Source organism: Saimiri boliviensis, chromosome 11 (genome assembly GCF_048565385.1).
Source record: "Saimiri boliviensis isolate mSaiBol1 chromosome 11, mSaiBol1.pri, whole genome shotgun sequence".
Classification (NCBI taxonomy): domain Eukaryota; kingdom Metazoa; phylum Chordata; class Mammalia; order Primates; family Cebidae; genus Saimiri; species Saimiri boliviensis.
In genome coordinates this window covers 8,974,066-9,001,257 of record NC_133459.1, presented here as the reverse complement: position 1 = coordinate 9,001,257, position 27,192 = coordinate 8,974,066, and the positions used below count along the sequence as shown (strand labels likewise).

The following is a 27,192-nucleotide window of genomic DNA, read 5'->3' as shown; positions in this document are numbered from 1 at the left end:
GGCAAAGGCTCCAGAGAGCTGAGATCACGCCATTGCACTCTAGCCTCGGCAACAGAACAAGGCTGTGTCTTGGAAAAAAACAAAAAAACAAAAAACGAAATAAGAAAGGAAGAAAGGAAGGAAGAAGGGAAGGAGGGAGGGAGAGAGGGAGGGAGGGAGGGAAAGAGGGAAGGACGGAGGGAGGGAAGGAAGGAAGGAAGGAAGGAAGGAAGGAAGGCAGGCAGGCAGGCAGGCAGGCAGGCACTTTTTGAGTCTGGAACAAAGTCTCTCAATCACATTCAGTGGATAATACATCTACTCACTGGCCCTATGTCTGTCTAACTTCCAGGACCACAGAAAACAAATACAAGCTATCACCTTCCTCATGACAACTTTTCACACTCTTCAATGAACAGCTATCATATTTTCTTGAATTTTTTCTTTTTTGAGACAGGGTCTCACTATTGCCCAGGTTGGAATGCAGTGGTGTGATCACAGCTCACTGCAGCCTCTACCTCCTCAGCTCAAGCAATCATCCCACCTCAGCGTCCCAAACAGCTGGGACTACAGGTGTACACCACCATGCCCAGCTAATTTTTTGAATTTTTTGTAGAGACGGGGTTTCGCCACGTCATCCAGGCTGGTCTTGAATTCCTAGGTTCAAGAGATCCTCCCATCTTGGCTTCCCAAAGTGTTATGACTACAGGCATGAGCCACTGCACCTGGCCTGAACGGAGAATAGATGTGACCTGTTATATGAGAGATTTTGTTTGTTTTTTCACTTGTTTATTTAGTAAATCATGAAGATCTGTTTATCCAACCCACCAAAGCATGGCTAATAATATCCAACTGTTTGTGATGATGAATTATGGTGACTACGTGAGAAACAGAATCAGGACTACTTAGAGGTGCACTGGCAAGAACTAACCCTTTAGGGAATGTCCACGCCTTTCTGTTGGTTTGTGATAACAGCACATGGAGCCTGCTGTTACACAATGTTGCACTTAGGCTTTAGTGGGGCCCCTCTGGCTCTACATTGAGAACAGACTCAAGTGAAGCAAGGGTGGGCATGAGAAGACCAGTTAGGAGGCTGTTCCAGAAATCCAGGAAAGAGATGCTGGTGTTTGGACCTAGGTAATAGCGGCAGACGTGATGAGAAGAAAAGAGGTGCTGAGAATCTGGTCTGCTCCTAGTTTTCTGACAGGTCTAGAACAGGGCCAGTGCAAGCTCTGGTCCACAGGCCAAATCCAGGCCACTGTTTTTGTGACTGAAGGTTTACTGGAACACAGTTACGCTTGTTCATTTACATATGGTCTATGGCTGCTTTTGTGCTACAGAGCTGAGACAAATAGTTCTGACCTTACAGCCTCCAAAACCAAAAATATTTACTCTCTGTCCCTTAACAGAAGGAGTTTGCCAATCCCAGGCCTAGAAAACAGGAATTGTCATTTATTGAGATGGAAACCTGGAAGAAGATAAAATGTGAGGAAACAGCAAAGCTTGATTTGGGGCATGCTGGCTGTGAGATGCCTATTAACACATCCAAGCAGAGATGTAAGGTCCTGGATGTGTGAGTCTGAAGTTCAAGAGGCAGGTCCAAGTTGGAGATAGAAGCTTAGGAATCATCCAATTAGGGTAATTAAAGCCAGGACACTGGATGACATCAATAAGAGAATAAACCTGGATAGAAAGGACAAGAGGTTAACTACTGGGCCCTCGAATCCTAACATTGAGAAGTCAGCGAAATGAAAAGGAACCAGGCAAAGAGTGAAAGGGCACAGACAGAGATAGCATGAAAACGAGGAGAAGGTGCTGTTCTGCAAGCCAAAAGAAAAATGTGTTTCCAGGAGAAGAGGGTGAAAGCCATGTCTAATGAGGCTGCCGGATCAGACCAGACGGTGACTCACAGCAACCACGGGAGGCCTCGCCTGACGGGAGCCGATTCAGCGAAGGGTGCAAGGGCAAAGGGGGACGGAGAGAACAGACAACTCATTCCAGAAGTTCTGTTGCAAAGGTTTTAGAGCAGAGATGTGGGGTAGAAGCCGGCAGGGGGAATTCTATCAAGAGAGTTCCTTTTGTTCATTCGCATGATGGGAAAAGTAATTGCATTATATAGGCTGTTAAAAAAAAAAAAAAAAAAAAAAGCCCATATGATGAAGCAAGAGAAAAAAATGAACTGCTGGAGCGAAGGCTGAGTAACTGAGGGGAGATGGGATCCAGGGTCCAGGCTTTAACAGGAGCAGGGACAGTCCGTGCATGGCAAGAACTGGGCTCACATACAGGGAGGCAGACAGATGTGACGACTGGGGCCGATGGAGGTTCCCTGCCTAGGTTCTGCCTGTGTCTATTTTCTCAATGAAACATGAAGCCAGAGTTAAGTGTGGTGGCACATGACTATAGTCCCAGCTCCATGGGAGACTGAGGCAGACGGATCATTTGAGCCTAGGAGTTTGAAGCTGTAGTACACTATGATCACGCCTAGGAACAGCCACTGCATTCCAGCCTGGGCAACACAGTGAGATGCCATCTCTAGAAAGAAAAAAAAAAGAAAAGAAAAAGAAATGGGAAGCTAGGCCAGGCCATCAGCTGAGAGAGTGAGCATGGAGAATGAGGTCCTGCACGGTGGAGAAGAAGGTATGAAATCAGTCAGCAGAGTGAGTGAAGCAGGGAACATGGTATAACTGCCTGCCAGTATCAAGAGTCTACTTGAGTTTGTGATCATGAATTTGATTTGTTGTTGTTGTTGTTGTTGTTGTTGCTGTTGTTTTTGAGACAGAGTCTCATTCCATCACCCAGGCTGGTGTGCAGTGGTACCATATTGGCTCACTGCAATCTCCACCTCCTGGGTTATGCAATTTTCATGCATGAGCCTCCCTTGTAGCTGGAATTACAGGCAGCACCATGCCCATCTTTTTGTAATTTTTGTGAGACGGGGTTTTGCCATGCTGGCTAGGCTGGTCTTAAACTCCTGACCTCAAGTGATCTGCCCACCTTGGCTTCCCAAAGTGCTAGGATTACAGGCATGAGCCACTGCGCCCAGCCATGTGATCATGAATTTGAAATGAGACAGATATTTCAAAAGTTTTCAATTAGTTCAAATGGTTTCAAATGGTTCTGAGTTTTTCTACAGTCTTATTCCACTGAATGAGAGAGTAGGTGGGGAATGGGATTTTACCAGGATCCTGGTTTAAATAAGCAAGTGAGGCAAAGTGAGAGAGGGTCTCTCCAAGACAGATTCCAGCAATGGCCTGACCAGGGTGAGGCAAAGAGCACTGTTGTCAGTACTATACCCAAGGAAAAACATCTCATTTGGAACCCTGAACCCTTCAATCCTACCAGAAGACCAACAGAGCTTCTCAGAGATATACAGACAAGACACTCTAGGCAAGGGCATTCTTTATTACTGTTTTGGCTGAACCTCATTGGGTATAAACATTTATATGTATGTGGGGAGGAGTCTACATTGATACCTAATGAGATGTACAGCAACAAAAACTCTGCAAATACTTTCAGTTAACACATGATTCTAGATCAAGAAGACAGATGATTTGGAAGGCTATCAAATTATTAGATGATATTATCATCAATGGAGGCCTCTTAGCAGCTGCTGTACCCAGCTATAATCCTAATTATAAAATAATAATTACATGACAATATTATGTTTGACAGAAAAGTTCACAAAGAGAGATTTTTTCAAATGTACAGTATCAAGAAATATTATTTTCCAACAAAGACAGTCCTGGATATCAAGCATCAGCTCATTTATTATAAAGAAATAAACTTTTACCATAGTTGAATAGTTGTCAATGAGATAGTTCTAAAATATCCTATCAGGGAGTCTTATCCCCTGAAAAGTTAGAGAAAAAGTTCTGTGCCAATGTGGAATGAAGATGAGGAAATCTGCAATTAGAGGTTTTCATTTTGACCATTATTTTTATCTTGCATTTTCAGATTATTTTTATCTTAAAACCATCAACCAAATTCATAAAATCAGCAGAACCAAATTCAGTCTTAATCATCTTGTCATCAGAGATAATACCTAAACCTGTTTGGAAAAAAAAAAAGATGGAAGTTATGGAAAGAAAAGCAATTGGTTTTAACAGATTGTAATTTTAAAAAGGCAGTAACACAACATGCTGCAATGATATTTAAACTACTGCTTGGAGGATTTTAAAGAGCTGATGTCTGCTTCATTTTAATCTGTTGTAGAAACATCACAACCATCAGCTAGACAAAAAGCTAAGAAGAATCACAAAAGAATCCCAGGTATGAAGCTCAGGCTTACCTGATGCACCTATTGGGGAGGTAGCTGGGGTCATGTTGTGGACATTGAGACCAAGACTCTGAGAGGGTCCTGGGGCTGATGCCGCTATGGGAGGCCCCGGGGGGTTCTCCCTCTGGGGAGAAGTGAGTGGGGTGGTCGGCTGAGAGGTCTGTCCACCGGCAAGTCGTGCAAGGCGCCTCCGTCGAATCTACAACATAAGGGGAAAAGGGCATTCTATAAATAAACAGCTGAAACACAATTCTGCCAGAGAATGAAATTATCCATAAACATACCAGAGCTTAACAATTAAATATGCCTTGAGCAAAAGTACCCTTCTGAGAGAATAACTCGCTCTATCAGTATTCTTACAAGCTCTACCACCTCAGTTTTTAACGACTATATTTTGGCCAGGTACAGTGGTGCCTGCCTATAGTCTCAGCTACTTTGGAGGCTGAGGTGGGGGGATCGCTTGAGCCTAAGGAGTTCAAGATCAGCCTGAGCAAAGTAGTGAGAGCCCACCTCTAATTCGTACATACATACATACATACATATATACTGTATCTTTGTTGCTTTACCATCTGTTTATCATACCTCCTTGGCTGATAACGGTGAATTTATAGTAAACACACTATGCATTTTTTTTTTTTTAGAGAGACTCTCTCTATCACCCAAGTTGGAGTGCAGAATTTCAATCGTAGCTAACTGCAGTCTTGAACTCCTGGGCTCAAGCAATCCTCCTGCCTCAGCCTCCCAAGTATCTAAGATTACAGGTGCGTGCCACCATGCACAGCTAATTAATGTTTTAAATTTTTGGCAGAGACGAGGTCTCACTATGTTGCCCAGGCTGGTTTCAATCTCCTGGCCCCAAGCGATCCTCTCACCTCGGCCTCCCGGAGTACTAGAATTATAAGCATTAAGCACAACAGCCAGCCTACGCTTGTAACACACTAAAGCCTGCTGTTATTTAAATAAAATGACCTAACTTGGTCATTTAAAATAGGTAAGATTTAAAAAGAAATAGCCAGTTGGCCGGGCATGGTGGCTCATGCCTGTAATCCCAACACTTTGGGAGGCCAAGGTGGGCGGATCACGAGGCCAGGAGTTCAAAACCAGCTTGACCAACATGGTGAAACCTCGTCTCTACTAAAAATACAAAAATTAGCTGGGCGTGGTGGCACATGCCTGTACTCCCAGCTACTCAGGAGGCTGAGGCAGGAGAATCGCCTGAACCTGGGAGGTGGAGGTTGCAGCGAGCCAAGATCACACCGCTGCACTCCAGTCTGGGCAACAGAACAAGACTCCATCTCAAAATAAATAAATAAATAGCCAATTTAATTCACTAAAACAATGAGAAGCAAAAGTTACACTAAGATACAAATTTAACCATCACTTGTAGGAGGAAAATGATCAGGGTTTTTTTTTTTTAATTGATTGCAATAAAAATATAACCTGCCACTTCTTCCTTTTAACATACAATTAAAGAACACCTTATTGAAAGAGAGAAATTAACCCATTCATTGAAAATATATTTGTTGAACTCCTACTCACAGCAGGGCCTCTGAAAAAGCTTTCTAGAAGATTTACCCACGTCCCTTGAGCAAAAGAAGCTAGATGTAAAAAAACACAGACTGTATGATTCCATTTCTATAAAGTTTGAAAATAAGAAAAACTAAACTATACCATTAGTTTGGATAATGGTTATCCTTGGTGGGAAGGGCGCAAAAAGCAGCTTGGGAGAGGCAGGAGTGAGATTCTAGGGGTCTGGTAATGGTGGGTTTTTTTTTAAAAGATGGGGTTTCACCATGTTGGTCAGGCTGGTCATGAACTCCCCACCTCAGGTGATCCGTCCACCTCGGCCTCCAAAGTGCTTGGATTACAGGCGTGAGCCACCACGCCCGGCCTGGTAATGGAGTTGTTTGTTTGTTTGTTTGTAATTTTAGCCAGATACTAGTGTCACAAGTAGGTCCACTTTACGAAAATTCACTGGGTCGTATACTTACAACTACGAGTAATCAGGTCATGGGTATTCATCTTATTCTTCTTCATAATTTATATGTCAAATAGAGTCTTCTGTATAGAATGTTTTTTTTTTTGTTTTGTTTTGTTTTGAGACGGAGTTTTGCTCTTGCCACCCAGGCTGGAGTCCAATGGCACCATCTCGGCTCACTGCAACCTCTCCTAACCAGGTTCACCTCCCGCCTCAGCCTCTCAAATACCTGGGATAGCTAATTTTTAATTTTTTGTGGAGATGGCATCTCACCATGTTGCCCAGGCTAGTCTCAAATTCCTGGGCTCAAATAATCCTCCCACCTCGGCCCCCCCAAAGTGCTGGGATTACAAATGTGAGCCACCATGCTGGGCCACGTTTCATTACCTTATAGACAGAGAAATTTAGGCACTCATGGTTGATTTCTAATTCAAATTTAACCTTTATTCCTGACTGCTTTACTTATCTGGAGCCTATCTGGGTAAGTCACTTAATGGCTCTGTGCTTCAGTTTCTGCACAATGGACATCTGTACACTGCACATCTGCAGATCAGCTGAGCGTAGTCGCTCATGCCTGTAATCTCAGCACTCTGGGAGTCCGAGGCGGATGAATCATTTAAGGTCAGGAGTTCGAGACCAGCCTGGACAACACAGCAAAACCCTATCTCGACTAAAAATACAAAAATTAGGCTGGGCGCGATGGCTCATGCCTGTAATCCCAGCACTTTGAGAGGCCAAGGCAAGCAGATCACAAGGTCAGGAGTTCAAGACCAGCCTGGCCAACACAGTAAAACCCTGTCACTATTAAAAATACAAAAATTGCCGGGCACTGTGGCTCAAGCCTGTAATCCCAGCACTTTGGGAGGCCGAGGCGGGTGAATCACGAGGTCAAGAGATCGAGACCATCCTGGTCAACATGGTGAAACCCTGTCTCTACTAAAAATACAAAAAATTAGCTGGGCATGGTGGCGTGTGCCTGTAATCCCAGCTACTCAGGAGGCTGAGGCAGGAGAATTGCCTGAACCCAGGAGGCAGAGGTTGCGGTGAGCCGAGATCGCACCATTGCACTCCAGCCTGGGTAACAAGAGTGAAACTCCGTCTCAAAAAAAACAAAACAAAACAATACAAAAATTAGCTGAGTGTGGTGGTGGTACATGCCTGTAGTCCCAGCTACTCCAAAGGCTGAGGCAGGAGAATTGATTTAAACTGGGAGGTGGAGGTTGCAGTGAGCTGAGGTGGCATCATGACACTCCAGCGTGGGCACAGGGCGAGACCCTATCTCCAAAAAAAAAAAAAAAAAAATATATATATATATATATATATACATATACATATACATGCGCACACAAAAATTAGCTGGGCATGGTGGAACACAACCGTAATCCCAGCTACTTGGGAGGCTGAGGCAGAAGCATCACTTGAACCCGGGAGGAGGTTACAGTGAGCTGATATCATACCACTGCACTCCAGCCTAGGCAGTGGAAACTCCATCTCAAAAAATAAGAAGAAAAATCAGTATCTTCCTCACAGAGTTGTGAGAAAATCACTACCCTGTCCCTTTCCCCACTTATTTTTTCCTCCATGGCTCTCATCTGCCCTATGACATGTGTAATATATTTATTTGTGTACTGCTTAGTTACCATCCCCCTAATTAAAGTTTCTTAAAGGCAAGGACTTCTGTTCCTCTTTCTCTGACGGATCACCAGTGCCTAGAACAGTGCCTGAGACATGGTAGGTGCTCTCTAAATATTTGCTGAATAAATAAAAAATACTAGAAAAATGTACTGAACATAAAATTGACTAATTTATTAGCTGACATTAATTATCATTATCATTGAAAGAGCATACCTACTATTCTTGGCAAAAACATGAAGTCACCTTAAACCTGAATGCCAAGTTCAGCCCAAGATGTTAAATTCAGATGTTCTACTCAGTGATATAAACAGAGAATAAATGTTCTGACGCACTGCAATATGGGGTTGAAGAAAGAAAAGATTCTAAGGTTTCCAAAAAGGTTGAAGAATCAAGACTTTGTGAAGCATACTGCAGACTGTTAAGCAGGAAGAAAGAGTTAAGAGACAGGGGCAGGTCCATACACGATAGAAGGGGTAGGAGAAGACTGGGAAAATACATCCTGCCTCATCTTAAATATCTGCTGGAAACATTAGGAAGAGCCATGCATGGGGCAGTGTTCTGGGCCGCCCACAGCAGGACTCTCAGTAGAGGACAATGCCCTTTGGTGGTCTGACCGCCTTCTACACTGGTGGTAGCTTTGAACTGGTTTAGCAAACTTGAGGCCCTGGGAATACCTGGATAGGGGACTCACAAGAGAATGGTTTTATGCAATCAGAGGTATAAAGGCTTTATCTCCAGCCTGGGCAACAAGGCGAAACATCAACTCTACTAAAAATACAAAAACTGGGCCAGTTGCAGTGGCTCATGCGTGTAATCCCAGCACTTTGGAAGGCTGAGGTGGGTGAGATCACTTGCGATCAGGAGTTAAGAGACCAGCCTGGCCAGCATGCTGAAACCCCATCTCTACTAAAAATGCAAAAATTAGCCAGGCATGGTGGTGGGCACCTGTAATACCAGCTATTCGGTAGGCTGAGGCAGGAGAATCACTTGAACCTGGGAGGTGGAGGCTGCAGTGAGTCAAGGCTGTGCCACTGCACTCCAGCCTGGGCAACAGAGCAAGATTGTCTCAAAAAAGAAAAGAAAACAAAACAAAAACACTGAGTGAGGAAATCACCTGAGCCTGGGGAGGTAAAGGCTGCGGTGAGCAACAAACTCTAGCCTGTGCAACACAGTGAGACTCGGTCTCAAAACAATAAAAAATCAAAGTTTATCTAATTAATTTGATTACTAAGAGATGCAACCTCACTTTTTATCACAAAAAGAACATAAAGGACAGACACCCAAAAATAGTCACAACGCACCAAAATACGATTAAACGCTTTTCTCTTTGTTTACTTTTTGAACATTAAGCCGGGAGGATTGGCATAATCTTCCTTAAATTAAACAAAAGTCCTTTTCAAGAGAATTTTGTTTTCCTATATCTCACAGAGAAAAAAACAAAAGTATATAAAAAAAGACTTCCAATTCCTCAATTTATGTCCTAAACCACAACTCAAAGCCGCACATACTCATCATGAAATCTCATTCCTAGAGTTTTTCCTGTCTTGTCTGTTTCAGTTCTTATTTCACAAATGATGCTAAAATAGGGCTTTCTCCTAATTTGTTACATCATGAAGCAGCACTTCCTACCCTCACGTTCCTGATGAACTAAAAATAGATTCAAACCAGCGAAGGCCACTGTGATTTCAGGCAGAAGCTAAGACAGGATGAACCAAACTGTTCCTCTTATTTTTAGCAGTGTGTGGGGAAAAACACCCATAAAACATTCATATAAGGTTAATAAATAGTCATTCTACTCAGGCATCTTACTTTTCTACTTTAAAAAAAATTAAATTCTAACATAAAGAAAAATAATTGCAAATGCTTCCTCTTTGGGGTAGTCTCCTTACAAAGATAACTCCTAGTAAAATAAATAAATAAATAACTCCTAGTTTTATTATTGGTTTTATTTTCTTTTTTCACAGCTGGCCACATTTAAAACTTATTAAATGCTATGACAATTTCACAATATGCCTAATCTAAATCCAACAATGTTTCTCCAGAAAATGCATATACATCCAAACATCACAGCTTTGTGATCTCAAATTAGTCAGTTTCCTTTAAAAATAAAAAAAAGTCATGGTCAGATGCGGTGGCTCAAACCTGTAACTTCAGCACTCTGGGAGGCTGAGGCAGGGGGATCACTTGAGCCCATGAGTTCAAAACCAGTCTGGGCAACATGGTAAGACCACCTCATCCCTACAAAAAATTTAAAAATTAGCTGGGCATGGTGGCATACACAACATGTAATGCCAGCTATCAGGGAGGCTGAGGCAGCAGGTCAATACTGCAGTGAGCTATGATTGTACCATTGCACTCCAGCCTGGGTGTCAGAGTGAGACTCTACCTCTAAGCAGAAAGAAAAGGGAAAGAAAGAAGGAAGGAAGGGAGGGAGGAAGAGAGGGAGGGACAGACAATGATAAACGTTATATTTCACTTCAACGTCTACCGCTTTTAAAATGAGATATATTTATGTTATGTGTATTTTACCACATTTTTTAAAAAACGGAATTGAAAAAGCCGGTTGTAAAAGGGTACGCATAGTGATTCCATTTATTTTTTTAAAAGGATGTAGATTTACATTATAATGGACATTATCAGTGCAAATTATACATAAATGCAAATGGCAATGACATGATAAATTTCCATTTTCCTCATCTTTCTTCTTTCACACATTTTCTGATGAAAACAATAGAAACCATTATTATTTCCCTCTACGCCTACCATGAGAAAACATTCAGATGAAAGTGCAGCCTTGTTCCGTCTTCACTCCAAGACCCAGGGTGACGGAGCAGCTTCTATTGGGAACACTAGCAATCGCCCAGGCAAAGGGCAAGAGGAAGGGCAAACTCCACCCTGGCCCAGCAGTGGCACATTCAATTCTGTTCCAGTTTCACTGGCCAAAACAAGTCACAGAGCTGAAACTACCCCCAGCAGGATGGGGAAACAGATCCTTCCCCAGACAGGGGTAGTGAATACATGGACAACAATACAGCGAGGTCCAGCAGTCCCCTCTTCCTTCAACACACAGCTGGGCCCGGGTGGTCACTTGCTGCGGAGTTGCGCCTTCCTCCTCCGAATGCTCCTCCCCTCCGCTTGCCCCATAACTGCTCTATATCCTGCCCCGCACCTGGCTCTTTGCCCAAATGTTACCTTCTCAATGAAGCCTTCTCTTCCTTCCTCCTGGTTCCCATCTGCTTTAGTGGTTCGCCATACTTTCAAGAGTTCAGCCAAAACCAACAAGTATGTGTGTGTGTATACTTGTATACACACACACATTTATATACAGAGAAAGCGAATGTGGCAAAAAATAAACTGATGAATCTAGGTGAGTGATTCAAACTTTTTGCAGATTTAAGAATTTTCAGGACGGGCACGGTGGCTAAAGCCTGTAATCCCAGCACTTTGGGAGGCCGAGGCAGGTGGATCACGAGGTCAAGAGATTGAGATCATCCTGGTCAACATGGTGAAACCCTGTCTCTACTAAAAATACAAAAAATTAGCTGGGCATGGTGGCACGTGCCTGTAATCCCAGCTACTCAGGAGGCTGAGACAGGAGAATTGCTTGAACCCAGGAGGTGGAGGTTGCAGTGAGCCGAGATCATGCCATTGCACTCCAGCCTGGGTAACAAGAGCGAAACTCCGTCTCAAAAAAAAAAAAAAAAAAAAAGAATTTTCAGAGCAGGGCGGGGTGGCTCACAGCTGAATCCCAGCACTTTGGGAGGCTGAGGTGGATGGATCATGAGGTCAGGAGTTCAAGACCAGCCTGACCAACATGGTGAAACCCTGTCTCTACTAAGAATACAGGAATTAGCCGGGCGTGGTGGCACGAACCCGTAATCCCAGCTACTTGGGAGGCTGAGGCAGGAGAATGGCTTCAACCCTTGGAGGTTGCAGTGAGCCGAGATCGAGCCACTGCACTACAGCCTGGGTGACAGAGCAAGACTCTGTCTCAAAAAAAAAAAAAAATTAGCTGGGAATGGCGACAAGCGCCTGTAATCTCAGCCACTCAGGAGGCCAAGGCAGGAGAAATCATTTGAACCCAGGAGGTGGAGTTGCAGTGAGCCGAGATCATGCCACTACACTCCAGCCTGGGTGATATAGTGAGTCTCTGTCTCAAAAAAAAAAAAAAAAAAAAAAAAATCAGAATAGAAAGTTGAGGGAAAAGTTAGACTCACCAGCACGGCTTTTATTTTTTTCTCTAGCCATGTGCCGCTGCACATAGCAGGCACAGAGACAGCCTAGCCAGCGTTGCTGAGACCTCTTTTCCTCAAAGGAGGTAAGACACGAAGTGACAGAGAGTGAAATGGAAGGGTAACGATCATGACGCAGACACAGGAAGCCCTGCAAGCACCTGGATTCTTGATTCCAGTCTCTTCCTGTGACCCAGCTATCTTTCTGTCCCTAGGTTGAGAAAGAAGACTCCTGTATCCTTAAAATAAATCCCATTTTTGGCTTAAGCTCAATAAGGTGTTATATTACTTACTGCACGTATGCGTAGAAATACTTCCATTCTCTGGAGATGCGACCAGCAGTTTGCTTGTGCATGGAGTATCACCTTACTTTTTTCCATTACCTTAAATTAGGTTTTCAGGATTCAAATTCATTTATGCTAACTGTATATTCATGTAATAACTGGTTCATCCCAGAGAGCAATTTTGAAAATCTAGCAACATATAAATGCTATGTGCTTATGTGACTTGAGTTTCTTTTTCAGGACAGGTAGGGGTTAGGCAGATGAGGGACAAAGGAATGCTGGCAGAGGTCAGGAGACTTTGTGAGCACATACACTGTTTAGGGAATGCTGAGCAGTTGGTAAGAATGAGTGTGTGTGGACATGGTGAGACACAGGCAAGAAAGGCAAGCAGCAACAAGCTCGTGACAAGCTGTGAATACCATCCTAAGACTCTGAACTTGTTCAGGAAGGCAAGGAAGAGATTGAAAGATTTAAGCAGGGGAGTAACTGGGTAAGATGTATCTTTTTTCTTTTTCTTTCTTTCTTTTTTTTTTTTTTTTTTTTTGAGACGGAGTTTCGCTCTTGTTACCCAGGCTGGAGTGCAATGGCGCGGTCTCGGCTCACTGCAACCTCCGCCTCCTGGGCTCAGGCAATTCTCCTGCCTCAGCCTCCTAAGTAGCTGGGATTACAGGCACGCGCCACCACGCCCAGCTAGTTTTTTGTATTTTTAGTAGAGACGGGGTTTCACCATGTTGACCAGGATGGTCTCGATCTCTCGACCTCGTGATCCACCCGCCTCGGCCTCCCAAAGTGCTGGGATTACAGGCTTGAGCCACCGCGCCCGGCCCCCTTTCTTTTTTTTTTTAATTGAGACAGAGTTTCGTTCTTGTTGCCCAGGGTGAAGTGAAATGGCACAGTCTCGGCTCACTGCAACCTCCACCTCCTGGGTTCAAGGATTACAGATATGAGCCACCTTGTCCAGATGTATCTTTGAAAACAAATCACTCTAGCTGCTGTGTGGAGAATGAATGCAGGCAGGCCACAAGCAAGCCTGAGCAACGGGGATGGGATAGGGACAGCTCCAGAGATACTTCATGTGTGTCCCCAACAGAACTTGGCTGTTACATGGAAGTGAAAAGTGAGGAAGGGCCGGGTATGGTGGCTCACGCCTGTAATCCAAGCACTTTGGAGGCCAATACGGGCAGATCACCTGAGGTTGGGAGTTCAAGACCAGCCTGACCAACATGGTGAAACCCCGTTTTCAAAAAAAAAAAAAAGAAAAGAAAAGAAAAGTGAGGAAGATGGAGAATCTAGATTTCAGGCCTGGATACCTAAATGAATGGTAAAATACCCTAAAATTGAGAATACAGAAGGAGATTTTTTTTTTTTTTGAGACAGAGTCTTGCTCTGTCACCTAGGCTGGAATGCACTGGCACGATCTCGGCTCACTGCAACCTCCAGCTCCTGGGTTCAAGTGATTCTCCTGCCTCAGCCTCCTGAGTAGCTGGGACCGCAGGTGGGTGCCACCATGCCCGGCTACTTTTTCATATTTTTAGTAGAGACAGGGTTTCACCGTGTTAGCCAGGATGATCTTGATCTCCTGACCTTGTGACATTTTGGCCTCCCAAGTGCTGCGATTACAGGTGTGAATCACCAACCCCAGCCCAGAAAGAGATTTTAAGAAGATGGGTTATGACTAGATTACCAAGTACGAGGTACCTGGAAGAACTGCCAACCCAAAATGTCCTACAGGCTGCCGACATCTGTTGTGTTTTTGTTTTTCCTTTTTTGAGACAGAATTTCATTCTCTGTCACCCAGGCTGGAGTGCAGAGGTGTAATCTCAGCTCACTGCAACCACTGCCTCCTGGGTTCAAGCAATTCTCCTGCCTCAGCCTCTTAAGTAACTGGGACTATAGGCATGCACCACCACACCCGGCTAATTTTTGTATTTTTATTAGAGACGAGGTTTTGCTATATTGGCCAGGCCTGTCTTGAACTCCTGACCTCGGGTGATCCCCCTGCCTCAGCCTCCCAAAGTGTGCCCATACCCAACATCTGTTTTATTCACCATCACTACTTTCTTGTTCGAGGAAAGACTTAAAGTGATTAACAAAGAGTACATTTAAAAGGCTGGGTTTGCCGGGCGCGGTGGCTCACGCCTGTAATCCCAGCACTTTGGGAGGCCGAGGCAGATGGATCATGAGGTCAAGAGATCGAGACCATCCTGGTCAACATGGTGAAACTCCATCTCTACTAAAAATAAAAAAAAATTAGCTGGGCATGGTGGCGCGTGCCTATAATCCCAGCTACTCAGGAGGCTGAGGCAGGAGAATTGCCTGAACCCAGGAGGCGGAGGTTGCGGTGAGCTGAGATTGCACCATTGCACTCCAGCATGGTTAACAAGAGCGAAACTCCATCTCAAAAAAAAAAAAAAAAAAGGGCCGGGCGCGGTGGCTCAAGCCTGTAATCCCAGCACTTTGGGAGGCCGAGGCGGGTGGATCACAAGGTCGAGAGATCAAGACCAACCTGGTCGACATGGTGAAACCCCGTCTCTACTAAAAATACAAAAAATTAGCTGGGTATGGTGGCACGTGCCTGTAATCCCAGCTACTCAGGAGGCTGAGGCAGGAGAATTGCCTGAACCCGGGAGGCGGAGGTTGCGGTGAGCTGAGATCGTGCCATTGCACTCCAGCCTGGGTAACAAGAGCGAAACTCCGTCTCAAAAAAAAAAAAAAAAAAAAAAAAGGCTGGGTGCGGTGGTTTACGCCTGTAATCCCAACACTTTGGGAGGCCAAGGGAGGTGGATTACCTGAGGTCAGGAGTTCGAGACCAGCCTGGCCAACACAGTGAAACCCTATCTATACCAAAATCAGCTGGGTATGGCATCTCATGCCTATAATCCCAGCTACTTGGAAGGCTGAGGGTAGAGAATCGCTTGAACCCAGGAGACGGTTTCAGTGAACTGAGATCACACCATGGCACTCCAGCCTGGGTAACAGAGCAAGGCTCCATCTCAAAAGAAACAAACAAACAAACATACACATTAGATGTATTTTCAATTTAATTAACAAATTTAATTCAAAGAGATAAGGAAATTAGGACAGAAGTAAAATGATGGTAGGGAAAAAAAAAAGATAAAGCCAGAAGTCAGATCAGCACACACTACACACTTACAGCAACACAGTAAGTAACTGACAGCCTTCCTCAACATCAGCAGATGCTTAATGGCAAAACACGATTCAATGGAACAAGTTTTAGAGCGGCCCGAATGAAGAGATCATGCATCAGCTTTGCTGGTGCGGCTTGATTTCAAGGTAGAGTTGAAAGTACCCAGGGCAGGGGTTCAAATCCTGGGACCCATGAAAGCCAGGAGGACCTTCAATTCTCTCAAGATTTTCAAGGAGGTCCCTTACTCAAAAATAATTTTTAAAAATGACTCTCCCAGGGAATGCCCTTCACTCAATCCTCCATAAAAATTTGCTCTCTGGCCAGGCATAGTGGCTGATGCCCCTAATCCCAGCACTTTGGGAGATGGGTGGATCACCTGAGGCCAGAGGTTCCAGACCAGCCTGGGCAACATGGTGAAACCCCATGTCTAATAAAAATACAGAAGATTAGCTAGGCGTCGGCCGGGTGCGGTGGCTCAAACCTGTAATCCCAGCACTTTGGGAGGCCGAGGCGGGTGGATCACGAGGTCAAGAGATCGAGACCATCCTGGTCAACATGGTGAAACCCCGTCTCTACTAAAAATACAAAAACATTAGCTGGGCATGGTGGCACGTGCCTGTAATCCCAGCTACTCAGGAGGCTGAGGCAGGAGAATCGCCTGAACCCAGGAGGCGGAGGTTGCGGTGAGCCGAGATAGCGCCATTGCACTCCAACATGGGTAACAAGAGCGAAACTCCTCCTCAAAAAAAAAAAAAAGATTAGCTGGGCGTGGTGGTGCACTCCTGTAAACCCAGCTACTCGGAAGGCTGAGGCAGGAGAATTGCTTAAACCCAGGAGGCGGAGGTTGTAGTGAGCCGAGCTGAGATGATGACACTTGAGCTCCAGCCTGGACAACAGAGAAAGAACTCCATCTCAAAAACAAAAACAAAAACAAAAAACTTGTTTTGCACAATTAGAGAAATGTGGTCAGTTGTCTGTTCCTCTCTTCTGATACCGCCATTTTATACCTTATTATTAAAGGGTGGATTTGAATACTACAAATTCTACAAGTAAATATGCCATAGGTTTGTAGTATGCTTCATTTATGCATCTCATTTACATCTCATTGTCTTCTGAGGTAAAAATAAAAAAACGAAAGACAGAAGGTAGAAACAAACTCTTTTTTTTTTTTTTTTTTTTTTTTTTTTGAGACAGAGTTTCACTCTTGTTACCCAGGCTGGAGTGCAATGGTGCGATCCTGGCTCATCGCAACCTCCGCCTCCTGGGTTCAGACAATTCTCCTGCCTCAGCCTCCCAAGTAGCTGGGACTACAGGCATGCACCACCATGCCCAGCTAATTTTTTGTATTTTTAGTAGAGACGGGGTTTCACCATGTTGACCAGGATGGTCTCGATCTCTTGACTTTGTGATCCACCCGTCTTGGCCTCACAAAGTGCTGGGATTATAGGCGTGAGCCACCGCGCCCGGCCCTGAAACAAACTCTTGGCCTGGGGCAGGTGCGGTGACTTACATCTTTAATCCCAGTGTTTTGTGAAGCCAAGGTGGGAGGATCACTTGAGGCCAGGAGCTGAAGACCAGCTGAGCAGCACAGTAAGATGCCATCTCTACAAAAATATTTTAAAAATTAGCCGCCATGGCGGCACGTGCCTGTGGTACTAGCTACTCAGAAAGCTGAGGCAGAAGATCACTTGAGCCTAGCAAGCTACAACTGCGCCACCACGCTCTAGCCTGGGCAACAGAGTAAGACCGTCTCCAAAAAAAAAAAAAATTGTCCAGAATCTCACTAGCTCACTAGGGATTCTGAAATACACAGCAAAACGAACCTCTATCCCTTAGAAGTCAAGGTGCCTGAGGGATGGCTTATTTTCTGATGACCACATGTAGGAGTATTTCAATGGCTACTAAAACCCCAGAAAGGTTTATATTTTGTTTTGTTTTGTTTTGGTAAAGGCAAATGCCATCCATAAATATTCAGCAATGATTCCAATCTTCCGAAGCCAGCTCCTCTGGGGCTGCGTAACGACGTTTTAGTCAATGACAGACCACGTACACCACAGTGGTCTGGTAAGATTATAATACCGTATTTTTACTGTGCCTTTTCTATGTTCAGATATACAAATACTCACCTTACAACTGCCTACAGGATTCAGTACAGTCACATGCTGTACAGGTTTGTTACCCAGGAGCAAGCAATACCCAGGCTATACCGTAAGTATCCTAGGAGTTATACTATAGAGCCTCAGTGCGGAACAGGCTACGCCATCTGGGTTTGTGTAATTCTACGGTGTTCACATAATGGTGCATTTCTGTGGTTAAGTGACTGTAGCTGCCTGATTTGAATCACCATGCTCATCTACCCCCAACCTTCTCCAACCCCCTCCACACACACAGGACTTCACTACGGAATAGTACCGGACTGGCTCCCAGGAAGACAAACAGCCTTTCCTGCTTCTCCTCACTGGTCATGCCTTAGCATGGTTCCTCCATATCCCCTACTAAAGCAGGTCCTTAGTAAACAAGTAAACAAAGCACCAGAAAAGTCCCCAGAGTTGCCATCCCTCAGCTCTCTTGGATAAGAGGAGCCTTCCCTCGGCTTGAGCTGAAGACTTATGCCCCAGAAGTGCCATTCTGATTGTGAGAAAGGAGTGGAGACAAAAATGCCTAAACTAAAAACGGGAGCCTCCAGATCTCCTCAACAACTTCAGATGCCTACATCTGTGGTCACTGTGACATGTGGAGGTGAGAGGCATAGAGGAATGGGATGGACCAGGAGGGTGTTCTTGGGATGGGACTGGGCAGCTGGCCTTCGCACCTTGGCCTTGCCCTAAGCATCTCTGGCTTTATGCACGGCCTCTTCGTCTCCCAGAAATTGCATGAGCTCAATGGGCTTCAAGCTCCTGTTCAATTCACAGACAATGGGAATACCCAGGCTCAGCTCCATGATGCCCTATTCCAGGAGATCCTCCCAAGGCTCAACCACACCAGGAAAGCTGCTGCCAGGGGTCTCAATCAACACCTGTTTCCTCTCCTGGGTGTGGGGAATTATTTCTTCATTCCAAAAGGCCAGAGCTCCAACAACAGTGCCCTTCAGACTCTTACAGAAAAGCAGGTGCCCTACAGTGAAGTCTGTGCACCAGCAATCCTTGCTGCTGTTGCTGTATAAGAGATGTTCAGGCCAGGCGCAGTGGCTCACACCTGTAATCCTAGCACTTTGGGAGGCCGAGGTGGGTGGATCACCTGAGGTCAGGAGTTCAAGACCAGCCTGGCCATCATGGTGAAACCTCATCTTTAAAAAAAATAAAAATCAGAAAAAAATGTTTTAAAAAGAGATGTTCAGCTCTATCAGAGGCATCCAGATCTTTATCTGGGCCTCACGGTTCTTGGCAACAGCTTCTGCTTTTTTGACGCCAGTCAGACCCTCACAGTGCTACTCCATTAGCTGCACCTACTGGCAGCCACAACTGGTTAGTGGCATCCAGTACTGCTGTCTTCCGACCTGACATGACACAGATGTCAAACTCACAGCCAACATTTCTCAGTGCCTCCCAGAAGGCTCAGGTCAGTGTCATACCAGCTGCTGAAGTGGTTCTCCAGGTGCCAGGTACCCTTGCAGTACTAATCAGCACCACGTGAAGGCAGCAGCTGAGGTGGGCTCAGGATGCAACATTAACTGTGGTCACTGAGATTCCAGAGTCCCCACTGCCCGGCTCTCAGTGCACACCAGCTCTGCACCACATAACCCCTACCCAGCTTCTAGTGCCCCTGGCCTACCACCCAGCAACCCATGCCCCACTGCCTGGTTCCTGTGCACTTTCTCCAGCATGAGTTTTAAAACATAAAAACCTAAGAGCTCAACAAGCCCAGCTTCCCTATGTCCGCATTAACAAGTAAAGTACCAAGGCTTCCAAGCAATTGAGAAATGTTATAGGATGAATACGACAGAGTGGAAAGAGACAAGGGTAGAGCAGCACAGTCACCCTGCGACTGCATTTTTCCAATCAATTTCTGCTTCACGGTTCAGGTTACTTACCCAACTCAAAAAAATGTTTGCTCAACGGTTACAAAAAGCTTGATTGCTCAACCACATTTCTTCTCCAAAGAATACTGTAACCATGCCCAGGACTTACTCCCAAATCAAAACCTTAAAGCATCTAGTGCTTTTACCCAAGCACTCCCCTACAGCTCAAATGTGTCACCTCCAGAAGGGGACCATCCACGTCGGCTCCTGGCCTCAGCCAGGATATTCCTGGTACTCCACTTTAATTGTAATAGAGTCCCTTTTCACTCTCGTAAGAGTCCTGGTGTGGACATGACCTGAGGAGGTCACCCCACATCTGACAGCCCAGGTGTTCCTTCTACTCTAACCTCTCTTTACCTACATACCCTCCACTGCCTCTCGTGCTTCCCTTCCCTGCCAAAGGAATGTGGGCAAGGTGAGTCACCTTCCTCCATGAGAACTTTCCCAGGTGAGTCAATCTCAAAAATAAAGCACAAAATACTTACAAAGGCCAACTTCTGGCAATTACTAGCAAAATACACATTTTTCTTTTTTTCTTTTTTGAGACAGGGTCTTGTTCGGTCACCCAGGCTGGAGTGCAGTGGCACGATTTCAATTCACTGCAGCCTCGACCTCCCAGGGAAGAACTGCTTGAGTGCAGGACTTAGAGATCAGCCTGGGGAACATGGCAAGACTCTCTCTTCTTTTTTTCCTTTGTTTTTTGCCACTGAGCTGGACAAAGCAAGACTCTATCTCTATAAAAAATCAAAAAATTGGCAGGGCATGGTGGCTCACGCTTGGAATCCCAGCACTTTGGGAGGCCGAGGTGGGTGGATTGCTTCAGGTCAGGAGTTCAAAACCAGCCTGGCCAACATGGTGAAACCCCGCCTCTAAAAAAATAAAAAATAAAAATAAAAATAAAAAAATAAAAAAATTAGCCTGGCATGGTGGTGTGTGCCTACTCAGAGGCTAAGGCAGGAGAATCACTTGAGTGCAGTAGTTTGCAGCTGCAGTGAGCCATGATCATGCCACTGCACTCCAGCCTAGGCAACAGAGACTCTGTCTCCATAAAAATAATAAAAAAAAAAAAAGACTGTAAATGATATTTTCTCAGGGAGAAGAAAAAGGTTGTGATCCTTTAATTCTCCAAAGCCAAGCAGTAATTAATTATATATTTTTTAAAATACAAGGAATTTGCCGGGCGCGGTGGCTCAAGCCTGTAATCCCAGCACTTTGGGAGGCCGAGGCGGGCAGATCACAAGGTCAAGAGATCGAGACCATCCTGGTCAACATGGTGAAACCCCATCTCTACTAAAAATACAAAAAATTAGTTGGGTATGGTGGCGCGTGCCTGTAATCCCAGCTACTCAGGAGGCTGAGGCAGGAGAATTGCCTGAACCCAGGAGGCGGAGGTTGCAGTGAGCCGAGATCGCGCCATTGCACTCCAGCCTGGGTAACAAGAGCGAAACTCCGTCTCAAAAAAAAAAAAAAAAAAAAAAAAAAACAAGAAATTTTATAAACTGTAACAAAAATTGTTAATTGTGTGTTTTGCATCTACTCAATAACATGAAGAATGTTAAATATACTTAACCCCATTCTGCCAGCTGGTGAGAACTAAGGACCAAAGGCATAAAACTGCCTAATTAAAGTGTTTTCTTGAGTCACCCATGACACTAAAAATATTAATATTACTACTTCAAATTAGAATAATAAAGGTCCAGGTGTGGTGGCTCACATCTATAATCCCAGCATTTTGGGAGGCTGAGGTGGGCAGATAACCTGAGCCCAGGAGTTCAAGACCAATGTGGCAAAACCCCATCTCTACAAAAAAATACAAACATTAGCCAGGTGTGGTGGCACATGCCTGTAGTTCCAGCTACTCAGGAAGCTGGGGAGAGAGGAACAGCTGGGTCTGGGAGGCTGAGGCTACAGTGAGCCATGAGTGTGCCTCCGCACTTCAGCCTGGGTGGCAGAGTGAGGCCTTATCTCATGAATAAAGGAATGAAGCAGTCCACCTGAAAGTGAATCAGGGAGCCAAACATGTGCAATGGGTGAGTGAAGTGCTACCCAGGCCCCATCTTTCCAAGCTTTCTACGCAATGAAGAACTGCATAGCTACTGCTGGCCAGAATCCCAGCTGCACCTGTTTCCAGCTGGGTTATTTCTCTAAGCCTTGATTTCCCCATTTATAAGAAGGTGACAAAATAACTCTTTTTGAGACCGAGTTTTGCTCTCGTTGCCCAGGCTGGAATGCAGTGGCACAATCTCAGCTGACTGCAACCTCCTCCTCTTGGGTTCAAGAGATTCTCCTGTCTCAGCCTCCCGAGTAGCTGTGATTACAGGCACCCGCCACCATGTCCAGCTAATTTTTTAAAAATATTTTTGGTAGAGACAGGGTTTCACCAAGTTGGCAGCTTGGTCTCGAACTCCTGACCTGAGGTGATCTGCCTTCCTCGGCCTCCCAAAATATCTCTTATCTTGTAAAACGCTCATCAGAAATAAAGGTAATATAGAATATAACTTGAATTAGTATGTATTTATTGGTTTATAGTCTATTCCCACCCAGCACAATACAAGCTTGAAGAGAGCAGGGATTTGGTATATTATATTCACTACCGTATTCCCAGCAACTGTAACAGTACCTAACTCCCAGAGAGCACTTGGCAAATATTTGCTGAACAAATGATAAGTGTCTATGTGACACACAGCAAATAGTCTTTTTTTAAAAAATAACTTAAACCTACTAGTTTTTTCCATCCCTTTGCTCGTTTAGTCTTCCTTTTAGGGTCAGACACTGTTTCCCCTTTGTGGAGGGCTCTGCTTTATCTAAATAATACGAATGTTTACAAAACTACTAAAAAGCACCTCACAAGTCAGCTAATCGTGAAACCGAAAGATCAAGAGCCTAAAACTGCCAAACATTACATGGCAGAGAGACATGCTGAGAGTAGAATAATTTTAGCTGCATTCTGTTATTTAAAAAGGGTTTCTTGCTGCAGCAACTTCAATCCTTTTATAACCAAAAATCTCCCAGGGAATAGAAGTGGATGGTACTGTCTCCATTCTCATCTTTGATCCTACTTGGTTCAACAGACAAGACGAACTTAGTTAGACAACTAAGCATCTACTACTTCTACTTCTGGTTTGGTTTTGTTTTTTTGAGACAAAGTCTTACCCTGTCATCCAGGCTGGAGTGCAGTGGTTCAATCTCGGTTCACTGCCACCTCTGTCCCCCACCTTCAAGTGATTCTCCTGCCTCAGCCTCCCAAGTAGCTAGGACTTACAGGCACGTGCCACCACGCCCAGCTGATTTTTGTATTTTTAGTAGAGACAGGGTTTCACCATGTTGGCCAGGCTGGTCTCAAACTCCTGATTGCAAGTAATCCATTCACCTTGGCCTCCCAAAGTGCTGGGACAACAGGCATGAGCCACTGCTCCTAGGCAGCATCCACTACTTCTAACACTATTCCATAAAACTGACTCTGGTAACTTTCGCCCCATGTTGGCTGGGTGTGGTGGCTCATACCCATAATCCCAGCACTTTGAGAGGCTGAGGGAAGAGGGCTTGAGGCCAGCCTGGGTAATATAATGAGACCCCATCCCTACAAAAGAAAAATTTTTTTTTTTGAAATGGAGTCACGCTCTGACACCAGGCTGGAGTGAAGTGGCACAGTCTTGGCTTAACGCAACCTGCGTCTTCAAGTGATTCTTCCACCTCAGCCTTCCGAGTAGCTGAGACTACAAGTGTGTGCCACCATGCCTGGCTAATTTTTGTATTTTTTTTTTTTTTAGTAGAGACAGGGTTTCACCATGTTGGTCAAGATGGTCTCAATCTCTTGACCTTGTAATCTGCCTGCCTTGGCCTCCCAAAGTGCTGGGATTACAGGTGTGAGCCACCACGCCTGGACTATTATAGTGGCACATGCCTGTAATTCCAGCTACTCAGGAGGCTGAGGCAGGAGAGTTGCTTAAACTGGGAGGCAGAGGTTGTGGTGAGCCAGTACCTTGCCATTGCATTCCAGCCTGGGCAATAAGAGCAAAACTCTTGGCTCAAGCCTATAATCCCAGCACTTTGGGAGGCCGAGGTGGGTGGATCACAAGGTCAAGAGATCGAGACCATCCAGCTCAACATGGTGAAACCCCGTCTTTCCTAAAAAAAAAAAAATACAAAAAATTAGCTGGGCATGGTGGCGCGTGCCTGTAATCCCAGCTACTCAGGAGGCTGAGGCAGGAGAATTGCCTGAACCCAGGAGGCAGAGGTTGCGGTGAGCCAAGACTGCGCCATTGCACTTCAGCCTGGGTAACAAGAGCGAAACTCCGTCTCAAAAAAAAAAAAGAGCAAAACTCTGCCTCAAAAAAAAAAAAAGAAAATAAAAGAAAGCCAAAGAGAAAGGTACCTGGATTCAACTAAAGTGCCAGACTGCTCCACCCAGAGAAGCACACTGTGTGAGAACTAAAGGGAAGAAGCCTGAGCTGCTGGAACCTTTTACCTATGAATTCATGGCATAAGAGATGTTAAAACAAATGAAAGATAGGCCAGGCGCGGTGGCTCACGCCTGTAATCCCAGCACTTTGGGAGGCCGATGCGGGAGGATCACGACATCAAGAGATCGAGACCATCCTGGCCAACATGGTGAAACCCCGTCTCTACTAAAAATACAAAAATTAGCTGGGCGTGGTGGTGTCTGCCTGTAATCCCAGCTCGGGAGGCTGAGGCAGAAGAATCGCTTGAACCCAGGAGGCGGAGGTTGTGGTGAGCCGAGATCGCACCATTGCACTCCAGCCTGGGTAACAAGACGAAACTCCGTCTCAAATAAATAAATAAATAAAAGATGGCCAGGCAAGGTGGCTCATGCCTGTAATCCCAGCATTTTGGGAAGCCGATGAGGGCCGATCACTTGAGGTCCGAGTTTGAGATCAGCCTGACCAACATGGAGAAACCCCGTATCTATTAAAAATACAAAATTAGCCAGTCGTGGTGGCACATCCCTGTATTCCCAGCTACTCGGGAGGCTAAAGCAAGAGAATCGCTTAAACCAGGGAGGTGGAGGTTGCAGTGAGCCGAAATCACACCACTGCAGTCCAGCCTGGGTTAACAGGAGCGAAATTCCATCTCAAAAATAAATAAATAAATAAAAGACCTCTGAACTATAAAAATGTTTCTCTTCATTGAGTACAAGTGTGGTGCCCCCTCCCACAAAGAACTATTCAAAGTAAACTTTAATTGTGTCCTAACTCATTATGTAATGTCTTTATTATTCAAATTTAATGTATTTCTAGCTGAAAGATGTAGGGTAGCTTACCGTGCAACAAATTACTCAACTGGTTAGAAAATGGCCAGATATTATATATATTTGTATTGGTTTGAAGATAGTCCCTCTAAATCATCGAAGAAATGAAACGGCTTACAAAAGAAAAATAAAAAAATAAAAAGAATGTAGAAATAAATGCTTATGTGTCAAAAATCTTGATTTTTTTTAAAAAAGAAGAAATCCAATATTTCTAATTATTACCCCAACAACAAAAAAGATTTGATGAAGTAAAATGAGTTATCTAAAGATTCAATATCAGCCAGACATGGTGGCTCATGCCAGTAATCCCAGCACTTTAGGAGGCCACAGTAGGAGGATCACTTGAGGACAGGTGTTCAAGATCAGCCTGGAGAACATGGCAAGACGTCATGACTCCAAAAAAAGTTTTTTTTGGTTTTTTGAGACGGAGTTTTGCTCTTGTCACCCAGGCTGGAGTGTTATGGCGAGATCTCGGCTCACTGCAACCTCCACCTCCCGGATCAAGTGATTCTTCTGCCTCAGCCTCCCGAGTAGCTGGGATTACACACATGTGCCACCACAGCCAGCTAATTTTTTGTTTTGTTTTTTTTCATAGAGATGGGGTTTCTCCATGTTGGCCAGGCTGGTCTTGCACTCCCAACCTCAGGTGATCTGCCCGCCTCGGCCTCCCAAAGTGCTAGGATTACAGGAGTGAGCCACCACGCCCAGCCTACAAAAAAGTTTTTAAGGGCTGGGTGCCATGGTTCATGCCTGTATCCCAGCACTTTAGGAGGCCAAGGTAGGAGGATCACTTGAACACAGGAATTCAAGACCAGCCTGGGCAACACAGCGAGAGCTCGTCTACGAATAATAAAATAATTAGCTAGCCACGGTGGCACCACCTGTGGTCCCAGATACTCAGAAGGTTGAGGTGGGAGGATCACTTGAGCCTGAAACATCAAGGCTGCAGTGAGCTGTGATCATGCCACTGCATTTCAGCACTCCAGCCTGGGTGACACAGAGTAAGACCTTGTCTCAGTAAAAAAAAAAAATTTTTTAAACTGACCATGCAGTGGGTACGGAGAACTAATGGAAAAATAGCTTGCTGGGCACGATGACTCACGCCTGTAATCCCAGCACTTTGGGAGGCAGAGGTGGGAAGATCACCTGAGGTCAGGAGTTTGAGACAAGCATGACTAACATAGTGAAACCCTGTCTCTACTAAAAATACAAAAATTAGCCAGGTATAGTGGTGGGTGCCTGTAATCCCAGTTACTCGGGAGGCCCAGGCAGGAGAATCACTTGAACTTGGAAGGTAGAGGTTGCAATGAGTTGAGATCACGCCTTTGCACTCCAGCTTGGGCAACAGAGCAAGACTCTGTCTCAAAAAAACAAAAACAAAAACAAAAAAGCTAATGCATGCTGGGCTCAATAAGTGATGGGTTGACAGGTGTAGCAAACCACCACAGCATATACTTACCTATATAACAAACGTACACATCTGCACATGTACCCTAGAACTTAAAAACTAAAAATTTTTAAAAATAGCCATCCATGGTTGTGCACACCTGTGGTCCCAGTTACTCGAGAGGCTGAGGTGGGAGGGTGGCTGACAGAATTAGGAGATGGGACCTTTGGGATGTGATTAAGTCATGAAGGCAGCATCCCTCATGACCTATGGATTAATGCCCTTATAAAAGAAGGCCCAGAGGGCCAGGCATGGTGGCTCACAAGATCAGGAGTTTGAGACCAGCCTGACCAATATGGTGAAACCCTGTCCCTACTAAAAATACAAAAATTAGCTGGGGATTGTGGCTCGTGCCTGTAAATCTCAGCTACTCGGGAGGCTGAGGCAGGAGAATAGCTTGAACCTGGGAGGTGGAGGTTGCAGTGAGCCAGTATCACACCATTATACTCCAGCCTAGGCGACAGAGTAAGACTCCATCTACAAAAAGAAGGCCCAGGGGACTCCTTTGTGCCTTCCTCCAAGAGAGGACACAGTGAGAAAACAGGTACCTATGAACCAAGAGGTTGGCTCTCAAGAGACACTGAATCTCTTAGCACCTTGATCTTGAGACTTCTCAGCCTCCTGAACGGTGAGTAATAAATTGCTGCTGTGTACAAGCTACTCACTTTACGGCATTTTTTAATAAGAGTCCAAATGAACTGCATATCTACCCAGGCATATATCCACCTACACAGAAAAAGTCAAGGACAACCAAGACTAGCTACAAAATTTTCAGGGCCCCATGCCAAATGAAAGTGCAGCCTGCCTTGTTCAAATATATTAAGAATTTCAAGACAGCAACAGCAGAGCATTAAACCAAGTGTGGGGCACCTTTGCCTGAAGTCACATGCCTGTGAAGCTGGCCCTGGTGACAAGTATAGACACAGGTC

The 27,192-nt window shown here is 45.0% G+C and overlaps 1 protein-coding gene across 2 annotated transcripts in view; it reads right to left on the bottom strand.

The window, feature by feature from the left end:
* The window catches only part of UBE4B (ubiquitination factor E4B), a 153,857-nt gene that overhangs the window by 107,405 nt on the left and 19,260 nt on the right, over window positions 1-27,192 (bottom strand). For both annotated transcript variants that reach the window (XM_074380045.1, XM_039473879.2), the window contains exon 2: window positions 4,265-4,451. In XM_074380045.1, the coding sequence (XP_074236146.1) occupies window positions 4,265-4,451 (187 nt within the window). The remainder of the gene's footprint in view (window positions 1-4,264; window positions 4,452-27,192) is intronic.